The 17,838-nt window shown below is 44.4% G+C and overlaps 1 protein-coding gene across 1 annotated transcript in view; it reads left to right on the forward strand.

The window, feature by feature from the left end:
• Positions 1–987: 987 nt before the first annotated feature.
• Positions 988–17,838, forward strand: part of LOC140167441 (alpha-catulin-like) — a 204,164-nt gene continuing 187,313 nt past the window's right edge. Inside the window, exon 1 of the mRNA XM_072190748.1 lies at positions 988–1,107. Coding sequence (XP_072046849.1) covers positions 994–1,107 — 114 coding nt within the window. The 5' untranslated portion in view covers positions 988–993. The remainder of the gene's footprint in view (positions 1,108–17,838) is intronic.

Genomic DNA, 17,838 nt, shown 5'->3' on the forward strand with positions numbered 1-17,838 from the left:
AAAGGACAGCTTTTAAGCTTTAAAATGACACCTCTTCCATTGATGTCGTATGTTGAATGGTGATTTTATGTGAAAAAAAGGATTCAAATTCCTTATTATTTTCTTTATTTTTCGGGGCACGTTTTCTTTATTATCTTTAAATGTGGGTTTCCGACAACTGCCGTGTTTCGATGTGATGGGTCACAATTAGCAATCATCAGCACCAATTTTGCACCATATCAGTTTTGCGAGCATCATCATCATCTTTATCAGGCCTGTATGCAGGGGAGGTGCGGGTGTACGACGCAACCCCCCCCAATTTGGAAATACAAAAAGTCCCAAAATGTCAGAATTTGCAAGCGTTGCGAGCAAAAAAAATCAGGTTTTTTAATCTTTTTTAGACAAAAAATGTCCAAATTTTGGGAAGAAAGTCCACTTTTCACAAAATTGCCCCCCCCCCTTGGAAAAAAGTCCACTTTTTTCAAAATCAGCACCCCCAAATGTAGACAGGCCTGATCATTAGGCCTATCACCAACATCATTATTATCTTCATTACCGGTACCTGGCATCGTTATCATGATCATCATCAACATCATCTTCATCTGAGGCTCATAGACATCATCACCACCAGATTTTCCTGGGGATTTTACCCGAATTTTATTGCATAGCCAGAATTAGTGTGAGGGGGCAAAGCTAAATTGTCGTCCCCATTTGTCAATTGTTTGTCTCATTTTTAGTCTTTGATGCCCTCATTTTATCCCTGCAAATTTCTGTGGAGTTTACCCCCCCCCCCCCCACCTCACATTATTTTGCAAGTGTATCCAGGTTGTTAAAAAGCTCTTTGGAACATAATTATTCCACTTTTGTGGGGGCTCTCTTCTTCATTCCGCACTGAGCCTGAGAGAACTGAGCTCATTTTAGCAGGTGTTTGGGCGGATTTGATTTACACCCAAAATTTTGACAGCTCCAATTGTCAACTGGCAACACTTGCTTAGCCGGCAAACGGATCAAAACATGGCGTCCTCTGTGAGTGCTGGTATCGCGGTAGGCCCAGGACATTTTGAGTCCAAGGACTTGGAAATAAAAACCAAATCTATCGAGCAAACGCTGATTCCGTTAGTAACACAGGTAAGCTTGAATCTGAGAAAATTTGGTGGAATTATGATGCTGGGAAGTTGGGAAAAACGGCTTTGGATGGATGATGATGTACCGTATTTAAATGCCGTATGTATGTACTGCACTGCACTATGTGTGTGCAGATGGATGAGCACTGACTGATCTCAATTCAACGGGGTGCACTGTTCAGTGTGTGCACAATCAGTATGTACACACAATACATACACACATGTATTTTAATACGTACAGCATGTGTACAGGTGGATTAGCATACAAGCAGATGAATGAATAACATTCATAGTATGACATATCAACATGTGGAAATATTTGCAGGACCTGTCAAAAAAAAAAAAAGGCAAAGAAAGGGGATGCTGCCTTGTGCAGGTCTTCAAATTGTTTACAAAAAATTAAAAAAGCTGAGAATATAATGATACGGTATTTAGTATCATACATTGATTGTAATAAACTAAAATGCCAAACTTGTTAAAAACGTATTCCCTGCATGGACGTACATTATAGTATGTGTGTGGCGTTGAGTGTATACCCCTGGCGTATACCATCCAGCCTTGACTTGTTCAAAATATTAAAAATACAATCTTGACAAATACAAAAATTTCAGATGATCATACAGTTTCCGTGAATGTACAATTGTACATGCATTCAATGGTAAATAACTATGTACGTATGTACTGAATATTTTTCAGAAATTATATTTCTTGGCATGGCATCATACTTAGCTGTCAGTTTCCTCGTAATGGGGTTCCAAATGTGGGGTGGGGGTTATAATTTAATTAATAAAGGGTGGGAGTCATAATTTAATAATTTGTTTCACAAAAAATAATAATGGGGGTCATAAAAATTGCAGAACATAGGCTATACTAAGCAAAGGTTTTGTGCATTATGTGTGCATTGACACATTCTTTCCAAAATAACTTTCTACAGTAAAATATTAGCATGATTAGGGACTGATCCAGGATTTCTAGACAGGGGCTGAGTGTCTATTGGTAAAAAGAGAGGGCAGACTGGTAGCTCAGTTCCTGTATCCTGAGTGCGCAGTGCCAGTGCACACTAGATCAACGTCCCAATTTGGAGTTATCATGGTTAGCAACCTTGGACTAGCCGAGTGGCTGATAGAATTCCCAAATTAAACAGGCTGAATTTGCATGATTTAGCTGTCAAAGCTCCCCTCTGGATCCACCCCTGCGTATAGGCTAATTAATTAGGAATTCATTTATTATTTAAAAATAATTTTTGGGTCTGTGTGAGGAAGGGGGTCATTATTTTTTAACTCGAGATACCAGTGAATATTTTTCAACTTGAGATGTATACATACATGTAGGTGTTTCACAAAATATTGACTCTAATCACTGACATTTGAGACCCCCATCCAAAGAAAACGACAGCCTCCGCCTCCATAATGTCAGGTTTTGCTACATGTAGGTGTACTTTGGGAGTTATACAGCACTCATTGTTTTGATTTTAAATATGATCCTGTTTTGCTATTGTTGGTGAAATGAATAATTCAGACTAAGGAGGTTGAACTGTTTTAAGTGGCAGATATCACAGAAACCTCTCAAAATATCGTAGAAAATAAAAGTGCCTACATTAAGTGTCAGTGAAGTTGTTAGAGTACCGGTACCCATCTATGTGTGGTTTCAAATGGACATTTATGCTGCAAGGCAAACTTGTACATCCGCACTTCACATAAGTCAGGTACCGGTATATTACATTTTGTAGATCAACAACTGAGTCAAGCAGCTATATTACTTGTACATCATCCAGTCCATCCTGGCCCATAACGGTCAACTCATAGAAAAGTCTGAGGGTTAAGTTTTGTGGACCATATTTGAGTTAATAACGGTACTGTAAAATTTCTTCAATTTTGTTAATTATTACGGTGCACAACAATTGGCTTTCACTTTATAGCTTACCGTAATCTGGTATTAAATTATATCATGTTTATAGAACATCGACTGTATAACATAAACAGTAAGACTCAGTACACCGGTCGATCTTACCGTTTCCGATGTTGATTAAGATACTTCTTGCATCGATCCCGAGATGCGGAAAAAACCAATAGTCATTTTGTCCCACATAAATGAATAAATAACAAAAACCCCGATCCCCGGTGGACTCACCCAAAAGGTGACGTCACACCATATGATCGCCCTTATCCTCCTTGGTCTCCGACTGACACAGCGTGCCTATCGATTGTTCATAGCACTGTGTATCAATTTCTCGACCAAAGGCGAGATATACGGTTGTAGTTTCACACCTTAGGTAAAACCAAACCGGTATTGTTCGGCTGAGGATAGTTTTGACGGCATTTTCTGACGAAAAAGTGACAAAAACGATCCAAAACTTAGCTACATATCGTGCCTCCGTTTGTATCACGGGACACACGAGCAATTCAAAATGGCCGCTTCGTTGGACGCCATTCATTTTGTTTCCCACGTAAACAACCATTGCAGCCTGTAAGTTACAATAGATGTTTGTACATACACATTGTATTTCATGTACGGTAGGTTATTGTTGCTATGTTAGGGTGATTACTCTATCGTTATGTCTTCATTACCGTCCAATAAAGACGAGTTAATCAGATATTCATACGGTGGGGATTGGTAGGGACCCGTCTGACATTTTAGTAATAAAGTTAGCCAGTCCTTACTTTACCACTAACGTTAGCGATCAGCCTCCGTGCTCAGGTTTGCTTACTGGGCTTGAGTCGCGTGTTGGGGGGTAGTGCCCCCCCTCCCTTTTCTCCTCGCTTCGCCTCGGCCCTGTCGGGCTTGCCCTTCCCTGGTGACGGAGCGGGACCCCCACCCGCTCTGTTTCACCCACAGGGAGTGCTCACGATCTTCTAGATGTCTTTCTTTTGCTTAGGACTCTCCGAGTTCCAGCTTGACGATTTGGATAGGCTCCGCCATCGCCATAAGACGAAGAAGAAATCTACCAAGGGCACTGGTAAGGTCGATCACGGTGGATTCTGCTGTGACAGCCCCTATGGGTCATGGCAGGTCTGCTTAAGGGGCTCCGGTCCCCGGACAAGCAGGCGGTTCCTTCGGGACTGCTAAGCGTCCAAAGGCTCAGCAGCCAGCGAAAGCACTGACTATACGCCGGAGCAAAGTAGCAGGCAGCAGAGCGGTAACCACCAGCGAAAACCCTAGCGGGTTTTGCAGCAGGAGGATACCAGTCGACACGGTAGATTCCGCTGTGACAGCCCCTATGGGTCATGGCAGGTCTGCTTAAGGGGCTCCGGTCCCGGACAAGCAGGCGGTTCCTTCGGGACTGCTAAGCGCGTCCAAAGGCTCAGCAGCCAGCGAAAGCACTGACTATACGTCGGAGCAAAGTAGCAGGCAGCAGAGCGGTAACCACCAGCGAAAACCCTAGCGGGTTTGTAGCAGGAGGATACCAGTCCTCTAGCGAAAATCCTCACGGGTTTTTAGCAGGAGGACACCCGTCTGTTGCAGGCATATCTACAGGCTCAAACAGCCACAGTAGTAGCCAGCGACGGGCAGCATGCAAGGGTACCCGGGCTTGCCTGGGTTGAACCCTAGCATGCATGGGTTCAGCAGAGACGATACCGCTGCTAACGCTGTGGGTGTAGTCTTAGCAGAACCAACTGGGGTTGTCACACGGCAGCGTTCCATGGCGGGACCGCCGAGTGATACCCTGGGCCCTAGAATAGCTGCTGGCTGTCCACAGGGACTGGCTGGCGATTATTCAGGGGTTGGGCTCGCAGTCTCTCACGGGACAGCGACCCAGGTGCATTCGGTGGCAGCTACAAAGGCGAGCTACGGCTTGACTTCAGTGGTAGCCGCTATGCACCCGCCCATAGCTGCCGTGAGTGGTCCGCCACACACAGCGACCTTGGGCGAAGCTCTAGAGGGTACAGTAAGTAGCTTGAACAGCCTAGCTGATCAACAACCCACTTATGTCCTCGAGAGCCAGCGGGCGTGGGTGATCCATTACCGTCAATGGGTCAATTACCCTCTCTTGATCGATCACTGTCAAATCAACAGGGCATAGCTCCATTGATTGACGCTGCCTATTCAGGTGGCGAGGTGATTGATCGGGGGTATGCACGCTCAGCTACCCGTGGTACTAGGCAAGCTCCCTCTAGCCAAGGGCCAGCCGGTATCGCGGGGTACCCATACACACGGCTTGATCCCCTTGCGGGGAACGCAGTGAGGCATGGGTACAGTGGTACACAGCCGGGAGCCCTCACGGGCACCTACGCTAGTACCGCGCCGGTACCACGCCAGCACACAGCTTGATCCCCCAAACAGGGAACGCAGTGTGGCGAGGGTACAGCGGTCCACAGTTGGGAACCCTCACGGTACCCACGCTGATACCGCACCGGTACCGCAGCACCGCTTTAGTCGCCACAGTCTCTGTGGCAACAAGGGGAGGCGGTGCTGGTACTGCAGTACCATGGGGTTACCCTGGTGGCGGATCCTTTCAGGGTCAGCTGCCGGCTGGGTATGCCCCGCGGTCCCAGCCGCAGGGTGTTTCTTCCACGGCCTTGCTCCGTGGCAAGTGTCCCCTAGCGATGGCCACGCAGTACCAACATCAGCTGTTGACCAGGCCAGCCGGCATGGAGCTAACCCAGATCTTGATCAGGGTAGGCCCGTGCTGCTAAGCGCTAGGACGACGGCTGCGAGAGCATGCGGACCCAGTGGTGCCATGGCGGATACCTCAGGGTCTTGCGGGAGTACTCCCTCTTCTGCTGGCAGGTAGTCGGCGAGCCACACAGTGGTTATGCCTTCTTACCCGCTTTCAGATGCCCGTCCTCAGTTACCGTCATCATCGGAGCATGATACGGAGACTGTGGGCGAGGAAAGGAGTCGGAAGCTGAGTTCAGTAGTGACATCACTACAGTCTCCTTCCCCCGCTGCCCCGCGAGGGGAGCAACAGCACTGATCTTCCTCCGGACACCCCCTAAGGGGGAGTCCATGGAGGAGGACCAGGGGATCCTTTCAGTAGGATGCTCAGCTGCTGCTTCCTCACTGGGGACGCCTGCACTCTCATTCCCGGCAAACCTCACGGGTAGATATCGTAGGGCTGTCGAGCTCAGTAGAGCTATGCCGCCGCGTGCTTGCACGCTTCCTCTGCGTGTAACGCGGGAGGACCACGGGACCTACCTGAGGGGATCCGAGAGGGACCCAGATGTCGTCAAGCGTATCACGCTCAGACAACATCTGAGCTCTTCCGCGAGGTGAGCCTATTAGCGGTGCTAACAGCTAGCCTCAACGAGAGCTCCATGGGCCTAGCCCATAGGGTGTCCACTCAGCGCCGGGGAGGGGCCTGCCACTCCAATCGCTCAACGCGATGGAAAGGCAGGGTCCTTTTTGGCTCTTTAGATGCTTTTGCGCTACGGTGGAGGACCGTGCAAATAAGCTACCAACGGGAGCACTCTGAAGAGGTCGGAAACTGCCCTTACCATGGGTAGGAGCTCCGACTTCAGCAGGCCGTGCACCACCAACAGTACCCGAGCCCACTACCTCTGCAGCACCCATTTCTGGGAGGCGCAAGGGTAGCACAGGATCAGCTGGCAAGCCCGAAGAAGAGCAAGCGCTCTTCCAAGGGAAGCTAGGCAGAGCATTCCTGGGGGCTCAGCGGTTTTTCCACAGGGGATCTCCCAGTGGGCGACCGCTTATGGCTTTCACCCAGAGGTGGGAAACCATCTCTCTGAGCGCCTGGGTATGGTCAGTGGTGAGTGGGGGTTACAGACTGGCAACCCAGTCTCCCCACATTCGTCTGCACATTTCAGAGGTCCACAGTAGTACCGTCAGACGGACCCCAGCGTCGGGCACTACTGACAGGGATCACACAGCTTCTCACGAGGCGGGCGATTGTCCCGGTCTACCCCCCGTTCTACGGGTGATCTTGGAGCCATTGGCTCCAAGGAAGACCGGCGACGGGAGCCCCATCCGGAACCGCAGGCTGTTGAACACGTTCTTCAGGCCCAAAAGGTTCAGAATGGGGACTCTCGCCTCGGTGCTAGCCTGCCCCATCAGGGGCATGGGAACAGCATCGCTAGATCTCTCGGACGCCTATCTGCATATGCCAATCGCCTCTCAAGATCGGAGGCATCTGCGCTTCTAGGTACAGGATCAAAATTACCAGTTTTGATACCGCCATCCGGCCTGTCCATCTCTCCCAGGGTGTTTAACACTCTTGGTCAGAGCGGTGGCAGCGTACCTGAAGCACAGGGGTGTCAACATCAGTTGCTACCTGGACGTTTGGCTCATATACGGACGCACTCCACTGAAGACTACGGGTCTCATGGGGTTGATAGTCCGTAGGGTGCGGGACCCTGGATTTTTGATCAGCTCAAAAAGTCCAGCGTGGTCCCGACGCAGCCACCACTATTTGTAGGGGCCCGGACCACCCTCACGGAGGGGTTCGCGGTGCTCTCACCCGAGCGGGTGACGATCATGGTGCGGTGTGCCTGACTCTTGGCGAGTCTCGGGCAAAACCCGCTGTGGCATGGATGAAGGTGGTAGGGCTAATGGCCAGTATGGTAGACCTCGTACTGTACTGCCGTTTCTACGTTAGGCTTACCCAACTACACCTTCTAGCCTGCTTGCAGGCCCAGTCGTCACCAATATCCCTCGCGGTTCCGTTGTCGGAGATCGCGCGAGAGAACTCTGGTGGTGGACCCATCAGCCCAATTTGACCCAGGGTGTCAGGTTTCCTGCACCCCGGTATGTCACGAGTGACAACCATAGCGTCAAACGGGGCTGGGGGGTCCACATCCACGGAGACTCCGTCTCGGGCCTATGGGGGCCATAGAGACAGAGTTTCACATCAACCTCCCTCGCTTACGAGGAGGTGATCGTGGAATCACATACCGTTGTCCGGACGGATAACACAACCGTGGTAGCCTACCCCAACAGACAAGGGGACTCCGGGCCACCACGATTGAGCCTGCATGCACGACACCTGATAGGGTGGTGCAAGTTCAGGCAGATTACGATGAGAGCGATACACATCGCGGGCGTCACCAGCATCCTCGCGCACAATCTGTCACGAGGAAGGGTGTCGGGACCAGCAGAATGGTCCTTGCTCCGCATGAGGTCGCTCAGACGATCTTCAAGGGATGTACCACCCCTCGAAAGATCTGTTCGCATCTCATCGCAATCATCCACTGCCGGTGTACTGCTCAAGGGTCGCGGACCCCCAAGCATTCACCGTGGGACGCTCTGTCCATAGACTGGGGAGGATGACAGCTTATGCAGTCCCTCCGATCTCACTACTCATGAGGGTGGTGGCCAAGATCGGGTGGGAAGACTGCATTGTCATTCTGCTAGCGGCAAGGCCGCTGGCACTCCCAGGTACCAGATCTACTCCGGATGCCCGGAGCGGAGGTACCCGGTCTATCACTAGAGCACCTGCAGTTAGCTGCATGGCCCTTACCAGGGAACACGCAGCGGAGGGATACTTTTCATCAGAAGCTGTTTTTCTCATCGCCGGGGCTAGACGGAAGTCTACCCTCCGTCACGTATAGCCAGAGTCTGGCTCCATACTACGCTTGGTGCAATGAGACAAATAGCTCTCCCGCTAGAGCCTCTGTGCTGCTAGTTCCGGAGTTTCTGACAGAAAAGTTCCAAGCAAGACTTCAGCGGGCCACTGGGGCCAGCTATAAGTCAGCTGTCCTCTCCATTCACCGAGGTTTCGAGACGGTCGACTATCATAGCCGATGGTTACCTTACTAGTCTACGCCTCGACGGTATGTTTAACGAGTGTCTACCAAAAAGGAAAGTGATCCTCCTAAGGGATCCCAACACAGTCTTAGATTACCTTAAGGGTCACCCTTTTGACCTTCCGTCAAAAGCGACGCTTAAATACGTAACTCTCAAGATGGCTTTCCGGTTTGGCGTTGGCTTCGGGACGGCGGTGCTGAGTTGCACACGGTCTCGAGGTTAGCTTCCGTGTTCACAAACACTGGAGCGACACTGTTTCGGGCGCTCTGTTCTCGTGACTCTAACGGGCGCGGTGCATACCGACATTCGTCCCTCTCCAATCCCCAGGGTTGGGCAAGGTTCGGCTGAAGCCAAAGATAGGCTGGGGTGTCCGATAAGGCGCTGCAGCACTATTTCTTCCGAACACAAGCCTTGCGAGGGACTCACGACCGCATTCATCACCCTTACAGAGCCTTTCGGTCCAGCCGCTGTCGCAATGGCTGGTCCAGGTGTTGGTGGGGTCCGGGGATCGCGAAGGTTTCGCGCCCCACGACCCACTCGACACGAGCTATCTCATCATCTTGGGTATACCGTTCGGTTGTCCCTTGAGGAGATCTAGCAGGCGGTGTCCCGGAAGCCACCTTCGCCCTTCTCTCTACGATACTTCCGTTTACGTTAGTAATCAGAGACGGGCGGGAGGTTTACCGGGACATTGTTCGGCGATCATAATACGGTGGTGTACGGGTACCAGGTTTTCAGACTATACAGAATACTCAGCATGGTAAGAACCAGTGTCGCTATTCTTAACCACCAAACTTATTAAGTAAGGAGGTTTATGTCTGTGATCGCGTGGTCTTTTTTGTTTCCCGACCGTTGGGGAAAATATTTTCTGACCTCGCGAAAACCATCGTTACCGCCCCGATCCCTGATCAGATGCTGACCAATCTTGTACCTCCATCCGTCGGTTACTTGCTAGATCGATCTTTCAGATGTTGATGCAAGAAGTATCTTAATCAACATCGGAAACGGTAAGATCGACCGGTGTACTGAGTCAGAACCAAACAAAAATGTTTGGTAGACTCATAACCGGTGCGATCTTACCTTCCGATGTTGATTATCCCGACCCCGCCACCCCTACAAGTTTGGTCCGGTAGGGGATCCCAAGTCGGATAAGGGCGATCATATGGTGTGACGTCACCTTTGGGTGAGTCCACCGGGGGATCGGGGGGTTTTTGTTATTTATTCATTTATGTGGGACAAAATGACTATTGGTTTTTTCCGCATCTCGGGATCGATGCAAGAAGTATCTTAATCAACATCGGAAAGGTAAGATCGCACCGGTTATGAGTCTACCAAACATTTTTGTTTGGGACTATTTTGTATGCACATGTGCAATTGATGATCTGCTAAATATTGTGCTTTATTAGTTTAATTTATACTGCTGATTGCTGAACTAATAATCATTATTGAATTACAGGCGAATCTCAAATTGCTTTCAGCAGCTGAAATTCCTATGTTAAAAACTAAAATATTTGTTTTTGATTTTATGTATATTTACTAATACCGTTCCATAACGAGTATAAGTATAATGCTGCAGGTCAGTATGATTATCAATTTATCATCTCCCTGTCAATAATAAAGAGGCAAAATATCATCGTAAACTTTTTTTTTTAATGGTTTCTTTTTCCTTAATATTCAAAATCCCCCCATGTCTTATTTTGTGTACATATTAAAATATATGCTCCAGAATACACAAGTCCTGTTTAAAAGTTGATACCATTTTAATACTGTGGTAGGTACTATGAGCATTGAATGGTATGAGTGGTGTGAATATTCCAGGTTAAACCAAAGCATGTTAATCTCTGCCACAGTTTGACCTCAGTTACTAGAGGTGAAGTTTTGTCACTGAATTAGCTGCATTGATTCAGAGCTTATTGGTTGGATTTCTGTATTGATTGACTGAATGATGGAATGAGGCAGCTGCCTTCTTGCTTGCATGCTTGATTTGATTTACTCCACACAGTTAGAGGTTTAAAGGCACATTCATAGATTTTGACTTCATTGTGTGGTACATTCATAATTTAAGAGCTCGGATAGCGATGTTTGTGTGCAGTTAACAAAAACAAATAATTTTCGCCAATTGTAAGTTGAACAAACTAAATCCATGAATCTTCAAAATGACATCATGGGGAAGGTGTAAGTTAAAATAGACACACACCCTCACACAACCTATTAACCAGGGCAGGGACTGTTATCAACGATAAGGGACACACTCGCATGCATTTGTAGGCTGTTTGCCGTCAATTGAACATCTTAGCTAAATGGGGAAGGTCCCTGGTTGCAATAACATCCACAGTTGAAATGTCAAGTTTCATAAAAACATCCATGTTTGACAGCAAACACATAGGCCTATGCACAGTCAAGGTCATTCATTGAGTGCTCATGCATATTTGAGTAAAATTAATCAAATTTAATTTAGTATTCTGACTGTGGCAAGAATATTTGTGTGTATCAATTTTATGAAACCAAAATCAATTACCGGTATTAAAGAATTTAAAGTAATGTATCATTGCTAAATGAAATGAATAACATTAATGGTACCGTATAGAAAGTTATCATGTCCTCAAGATTTGATACTATCAAGTGACCTTATGGATGTACAAAGAAGAGACATATCTATGCTATTTGTAGCCTGTGTCCTTGGCTCTCCTTGCAAGTATTGCAGGTTATTGACATCTGCCGCAGTCATACGTACTGATAGTAATTAGTAAATCAGTTATTGCATTCCAGTACAATTAAAGATATTGCTTGTAAATAGCCAGCAACTCTTATTTGTGTCCTTGCATATTCTAAAAGACTTATATAAAGAAGTAATGTTGCTGTTGTTGTTGTTGTTGTTGTTGTTGTTGTTGTTATTGTTTGTTTGTCTTGTTCCTTGTATTGTCATATCATATGCATTGTACATGTTGAATGTATTGTGGGTGAAATTCTTTGTATTTTTAAAAGAATGATAAACTAATAAAGGAGCAAAACAATTATTCATTTAATAGGGCGCAAAAGATAACTCCCGGCCGTTGACCTCATGAGCCGAGCTGCTTCCTGCAAGTAGGCCTACTCATTTTCTTCCAATTTATGAAGGAAAACGGTATGGAAATGTTATTTAAACTTGTAAACCCTTATTATTTTCATCCGTATTGAATTGCTAAGAATGTTGGGTATGTATGAACGGGGTTCATTCATAGGATTTCGGGCATGATCGCTGTTTATGCCCTCAATCTTATGAATGAACCCCTAATTAAGAAAGATTCGATCATCTGAAGCCTATTTTGACTGATTTTTTTTTTTGTGTGCGTAAGACTGGTAGCTGGCTGCGCCATCTTCTGTCCTGCAAATGTGATGTTATAAGATACAGAATAAAAGGGCTATTCCATTTGAAATCCATACTCCCCCTAAGGAAAACATGACCTTAAGGGGGAATAATACCATGATTTTCATCAGTACCCCTCTTCTTTTTTTTCTTGCAAATTTATTAAGTAAATAAATATGTTCATCACCTCATGTCCTGAACTTATAAAATATATCTACATACAAAGTCATTTTAGCCCTATATATTTTTTGTTTACTGTATCCTAGTAACTCAGATCTGTGTTTCATAACAAACTATAATTTATTCTATTCAACATGTTCAAGTAGGGTACTGTACATGAATAGAATACATTAAATCAATGGGTGTAGTACCCCCTTAATCCCCCACACAGGGGGTGTAGATTTCAAATGGAGTCACCCATTCAGGTATCCCCATTTGAAATTCACACTCCTCATGAAGAAGATTAAGGTCATGCTTTCCATAGGGGTGTATGTATTTCAACTGGGATAGCCCCATGTAGCCTGATGTGTCAGGTTCAATCCAAACCAGTGCAAGTCATAGTCATTTCTTGATGCTCTTGATAGCCACAGATGCCTGGAATTAAGAAGTGGGGGGTTTGAGTATTTTATAAACTTGTCACAAACTATAAGCCGTCTGTCTTGTCAGTGTCTCTGTAAATACAATGGTATTTCTCAACCAGTCTTGGCTCTAGTATAAAGTTCACATCAAGCTCTTCAACATCTTCATAAATGGGTGAATCTATTATCTGGTTGGAGACCCCTGGTTTGAATCCTTTGGATTGGATTGGGTGGAATTTTGTTACTAAATTTAAGTTGTGTGTGGGCAGGGCCGTAGCAAGGTTGAAAAATGTGGGGCGGCCATCACAAATGTGGGGCGGCCAAATTACAAATATATGCCCAAATTGAAATAGCGATATAAAGAAAAACATAACAAATGTCTCAAAAAGTGGGGCGGCCATGGCATCCCCGGCCGCCCCGCTTGCTACGGCCCTGTGTGTGGGCATGCACAATCCAATGATCCTGCAGCACAGATCTGCAAAATGGGCAAGTTTGAAAAAAACCTCATCAATTTCAAAATGGGTGAGTTTGAAAAAAAAAGACCTCATCAATTTCTAAGCTATACATTAATATCTATTTTAGATACATTTGAAAGAAAAGACAAGTATAATGATGATAATAATGATGATAATGATGATGATGATGATGATGATGATGATGATGATGATGATGATGATGGACGAGGACGAGGACGACGACGATTCACCACCACCCAAGTTTTAATGGATTAAAAAATTAGCACTTTCACAGAGGAGCAGCATGTTTTCATATCCTGTTTCCGGCAAAAAAACTTAACACCAGTTTCTAAGTACGGTACATCTTTAAATGCATACCATTTGTGCTCTATTATTTTATACGTATGGGAAAGGAAATAAATATATCAGAATTGACTAAAGAAAAACGGAAACGGAAATAAGAAAGTAGATCAAGCATAGAATTGTAGTGGTGAAAAGAATACATTTGAGAGGTGTCATGACATTTCTCACTTCAATAACTCACACTTAAAATAGTAAGTGTTCACGATTCAGACCAGTGCAAACAAACAATACCAATTGATATTGTTAAAACTGCTTTGATTGCTTTCATTGTATAAAACACAACCAATTCTTGATTTCAGTGCAAATTTATTTCGTCTTATTAAATCAAGAACCACTGAACTGTCACAAGTGATGTTTGTATTCATTTTGATAAATTTTTCATCCGTGTACAATTTTATTATGTTGATTAAAATGGAAAATATTTTAAAATTTTATGATAATTGATATAGTTTTTTAGTAATTGTCAAATTGATTGTCCAACTGGTGATGTCAAAAGGTTAGTTGTATGGACAGTACGTGCTGGGTTTCACACCGAAATGGCAAATGTTTGGTTTACAGGACAAAAGGGTTTACTGGGTTATCAAGAGCTAGTGTGTCTGTTTGTTTGTTTACACTGCCTTATCTAAGAGTAATTGATGAGTGCCCTGGTTTTTAATGGTGCATAGCAAGTTGTATTGCCTAGCACTAACTTTTCATTTTAAGGAGCTAAAATCTGTCTCAAAAGCTAAAAGAATTCTTAAGAAAAGCACCTTGTAGTAAGAGTCTAATTATTGCATTTTGTAGGAATTAGTATTACCTCAGTACAGTACTAAGCTGGAACAGGTGTTTTGAAGTAGCACTTGAAGGTTGCTGAATTCAGAAACCTTGCATAGATCTACATTTTTAACAGTTTGTGTCCCCCCTCAATTGCAAGTAGTCTTTGACAAAGACGTGTGCTCCATTGAAACTTCAATAGATATCTAAAATTCAGTGGCGTAGATTTCTTTTTGACATTGGGGGGGATGAAGTTGGAAAAAAATCTTGAAGTATAGTCAATCCAGCACCCTTTGGCGACAAAATTAGTTTATGATATAAATGCGCGCGAAGCGTGCGAAAATTTTTGCTATTTTGAAGCTAAATTGATGAAATATGGTGTAAAAGTAGATTAAATGCTGCTGAAAGCGTCATGAAAATTTGCACTTTTGGGGCTAAAATGTGCAAATATGAGGTTAATTTGGTCAGAAACCCATTATCAGGCGTCAACATTGAGGGGGGATGATTGTATGGACCATCCCCTGGCAAAATATTGGGGGATAAATCCCCCATCCCCCGGGATCTACGATGCGCCTATGCTAAAATTTAGCTGTGTGTTTATCTCTAGCACAATGCTCTATGTAAGCACTCCCTACATGTAGCCTATGTAGGCTATATGTAACCATGTATTTGTAGCTGATCTAGGCTCCCCTATAAATGTGAACCTAACACAAGCATTAAAGGAAAATTTACAGATTAGAAACACTATTAACTCTTACAAGCAGAGTCCTATTATCAAATATTACAGTTGTATGGCATGCTTGTTTTTAATTCACAAACGAAGGGAAACAATATTTACAAACCATAATAATAAGCTCCCCAATAAACTATACTTGGCATTGAGATTAAATATTTCTCTGTACTATACATACATACAGTGAGCACTATGTACCATGTACGCATACACATGCATGCAGTCAATTGTGCTATATTGAATATGGCTTCTTCATTCGACCGATGACAACGAGGACGACGACGAGCAAGCTGAAAAATTACGGTGAATTTTTCATGGCTTGATACCTCGACCAAATGTCAATGACATGGGTCTGTCATATTCTGTTCATCTGGTGAGGACAAATTTAGTGGACTGTACAAATCTAGGTCTGGACTTGTCAAATATACTATGAATTTTTGTGTTATTTTTTTGAATGCATATATTTTAGAGAGCAATTTTTGTGGAAAGAAAATTTTGTTTGGTCAAGTGCAAAGTTGATGGAGCCATTCATTTATGTGGGATGAAAATTTTGTTTAGGATTAGATTATTTTATATAACTAAAATTAGATGTAACTTGTATGAAAATGTAGGCGTATGAAATATTTCTCCATGTGAAAATTATTGCTTTTCAATCATGTTAATGTAGGAGAGTAAAATTTAAGTGAGTTGGTTCAGTGAAAATTTTAGACACATGAAAAGATATATTATCATAGTTCGGTGTGTCAGATGATGGGAAAGTTGCCATGGAAAATTGACTGACAGTGAAAATTTATAGCATGCAAAAAATTGCCACTTTAAATAGTAAAATGTGATGTGCTGTATGATAGGAAAATTGCCTTGGAAAATTGATTTGGAGATGTGGGCCATAAATGTGTAATTTGCTTTATATTATTAGCAGGGATTATTAGATTCAGTCTGATGGAAATGACTATAAAAAGTCAAATTTTGAGTTATAACATACATATGCGGTACTAGGGCCCAAAAAAAAGTTTGGTTGTCCTCAGCGAAATTTTTTTTTTGTTATTTGTTTTTTAATCACTTTTTAAAAGAAAGCTTAAATTTGGACAGTATCAAGGACATTTTATATTTGTTATTCACTCATTTTATTTATTTTTAAATGCATATTTGCTCAAAAACGAGAAATATTTCCATTTAAATTCTGTCCAAAAACATGCAATTTTTTACCGTCAAATGATCAAGCATTTGTCAATACTAGCCTTTTTAAAAGGGAGGAAACATGAAGGAAGAGCCCATGAAAGAAAAAGAAAAAATGAAAGGGATCGACCTACCGACCCTCCAAATTTTTTTGTCATGGAAAGGCAATCAAACAATTTATTTTTTTGGCCTAATTTGTGACATGATCAAGGGGAATGAGTCGCATGTCGACCCTGGTCAAAAATGAGTTTTACATATGTTTCTAAAGAACACATTTAGAGCTTTCAGAAATTAAAAACTGCATGTTGATACAACTTTTCTTTGCGAAGTTATGTCAATTGATCAATCGCGGAAAACAATATAGAACAAAAGAATTTTAACACTTTCTTTGCCAATATCTCAAAATTAATATTAGCGACATCCGACTCATTTCCCTTGATCGTGTCACATTTGGCCCACATTCATGTTCAATGATCTTCATACACATCTGGTAATATTTGCATTTTATTGATTCATGCGATTAAAAGAAAAATGAGACTCAGTACACCGGTCGATCTTACCGTTTCCGATGTTGATTAAGATACTTCTTGCATCGATCCCGAGATGCGGAAAAACCAATAGTCATTTTGTCCCACATAAATGAATAAATAACAAAAACCCCCGATCCCCGGTGGACTCACCCAAAAGGTGACGTCACACCATATGATAAATCCTTATCCTCCTTGGTCTCCGACTGACACAGACGTGCCTATCGATTGTTCATAGCACTGTGTATCAATTTCTCGACCAAAGGCGAGATATACGGTTGTAGTTTCACACCTTAGGTAAAACCAAACCGGTATTGTTCGGCTGAGGATAGTTTTGACGGCATTTTCTGGCGAAAAAAGTGACAAAAACGATCCAAAACTTAGCTACATATCGTGCCTCCGTTTGTATACGGGACACACGAGCAATTCAAAATGGCGCTCGTTGGCGCCATTCATTTTGTTTCCCACGTAAAACAACCATTGCAGCCTGTAAGTTACAATAGATGTTTGTACATACACATTGTATTTCATGTACGGTAGGTTATTGTTGCTATGTTAGGGTGATTACTCTATCGTTATGTCTTCATTACCGTCCAATAAAGACGAAAGTTAATCAGATATTCATACGGTGGGGATTGGTAGGGACCCGTCTGACATTTTAGTAATAAAGTTAGCCAGTCCTTACTTTACCACTAACGTTAGCGACCAGCCTCCGTGCTCAGGTTTGCTTACTGGGCTTGAGTCGCGTGTTGGGGGGGTAGTGCCCCCTCCCTTTCTCCTCGCTTCGCCTCGGCCCTGTCGGGCTTGCCCTTCCCTGGTGACGGAGCGGGACCCACACCCGCTCTGTTTCACCCACAGGGAGTGCTCACGATCTTCTAGATGTCTTTCTTTTGCTTAGGACTCTCCGAGTTCCAGCTTGACGATTGGGATAGGCTCCGTCATCGCCATAAGACGAAGAAGAAATCTACCAAGGGCACTGGTAAGGTCGATACGGTGGATTCTGCTGTGACAGCCCCTATGGGTCATGGCAGGTCTGCTTAAAGGGGCTCCGGTCCCCGGACAAGCAGGCGGTTCCTTCGGGGACTGCTAGCGCGTCCAAAGGC

The sequence above is a fragment of the Amphiura filiformis genome, chromosome 13 (genome assembly GCF_039555335.1).
Source record: "Amphiura filiformis chromosome 13, Afil_fr2py, whole genome shotgun sequence".
Lineage (NCBI taxonomy): Eukaryota > Metazoa > Echinodermata > Ophiuroidea > Amphilepidida > Amphiuridae > Amphiura > Amphiura filiformis.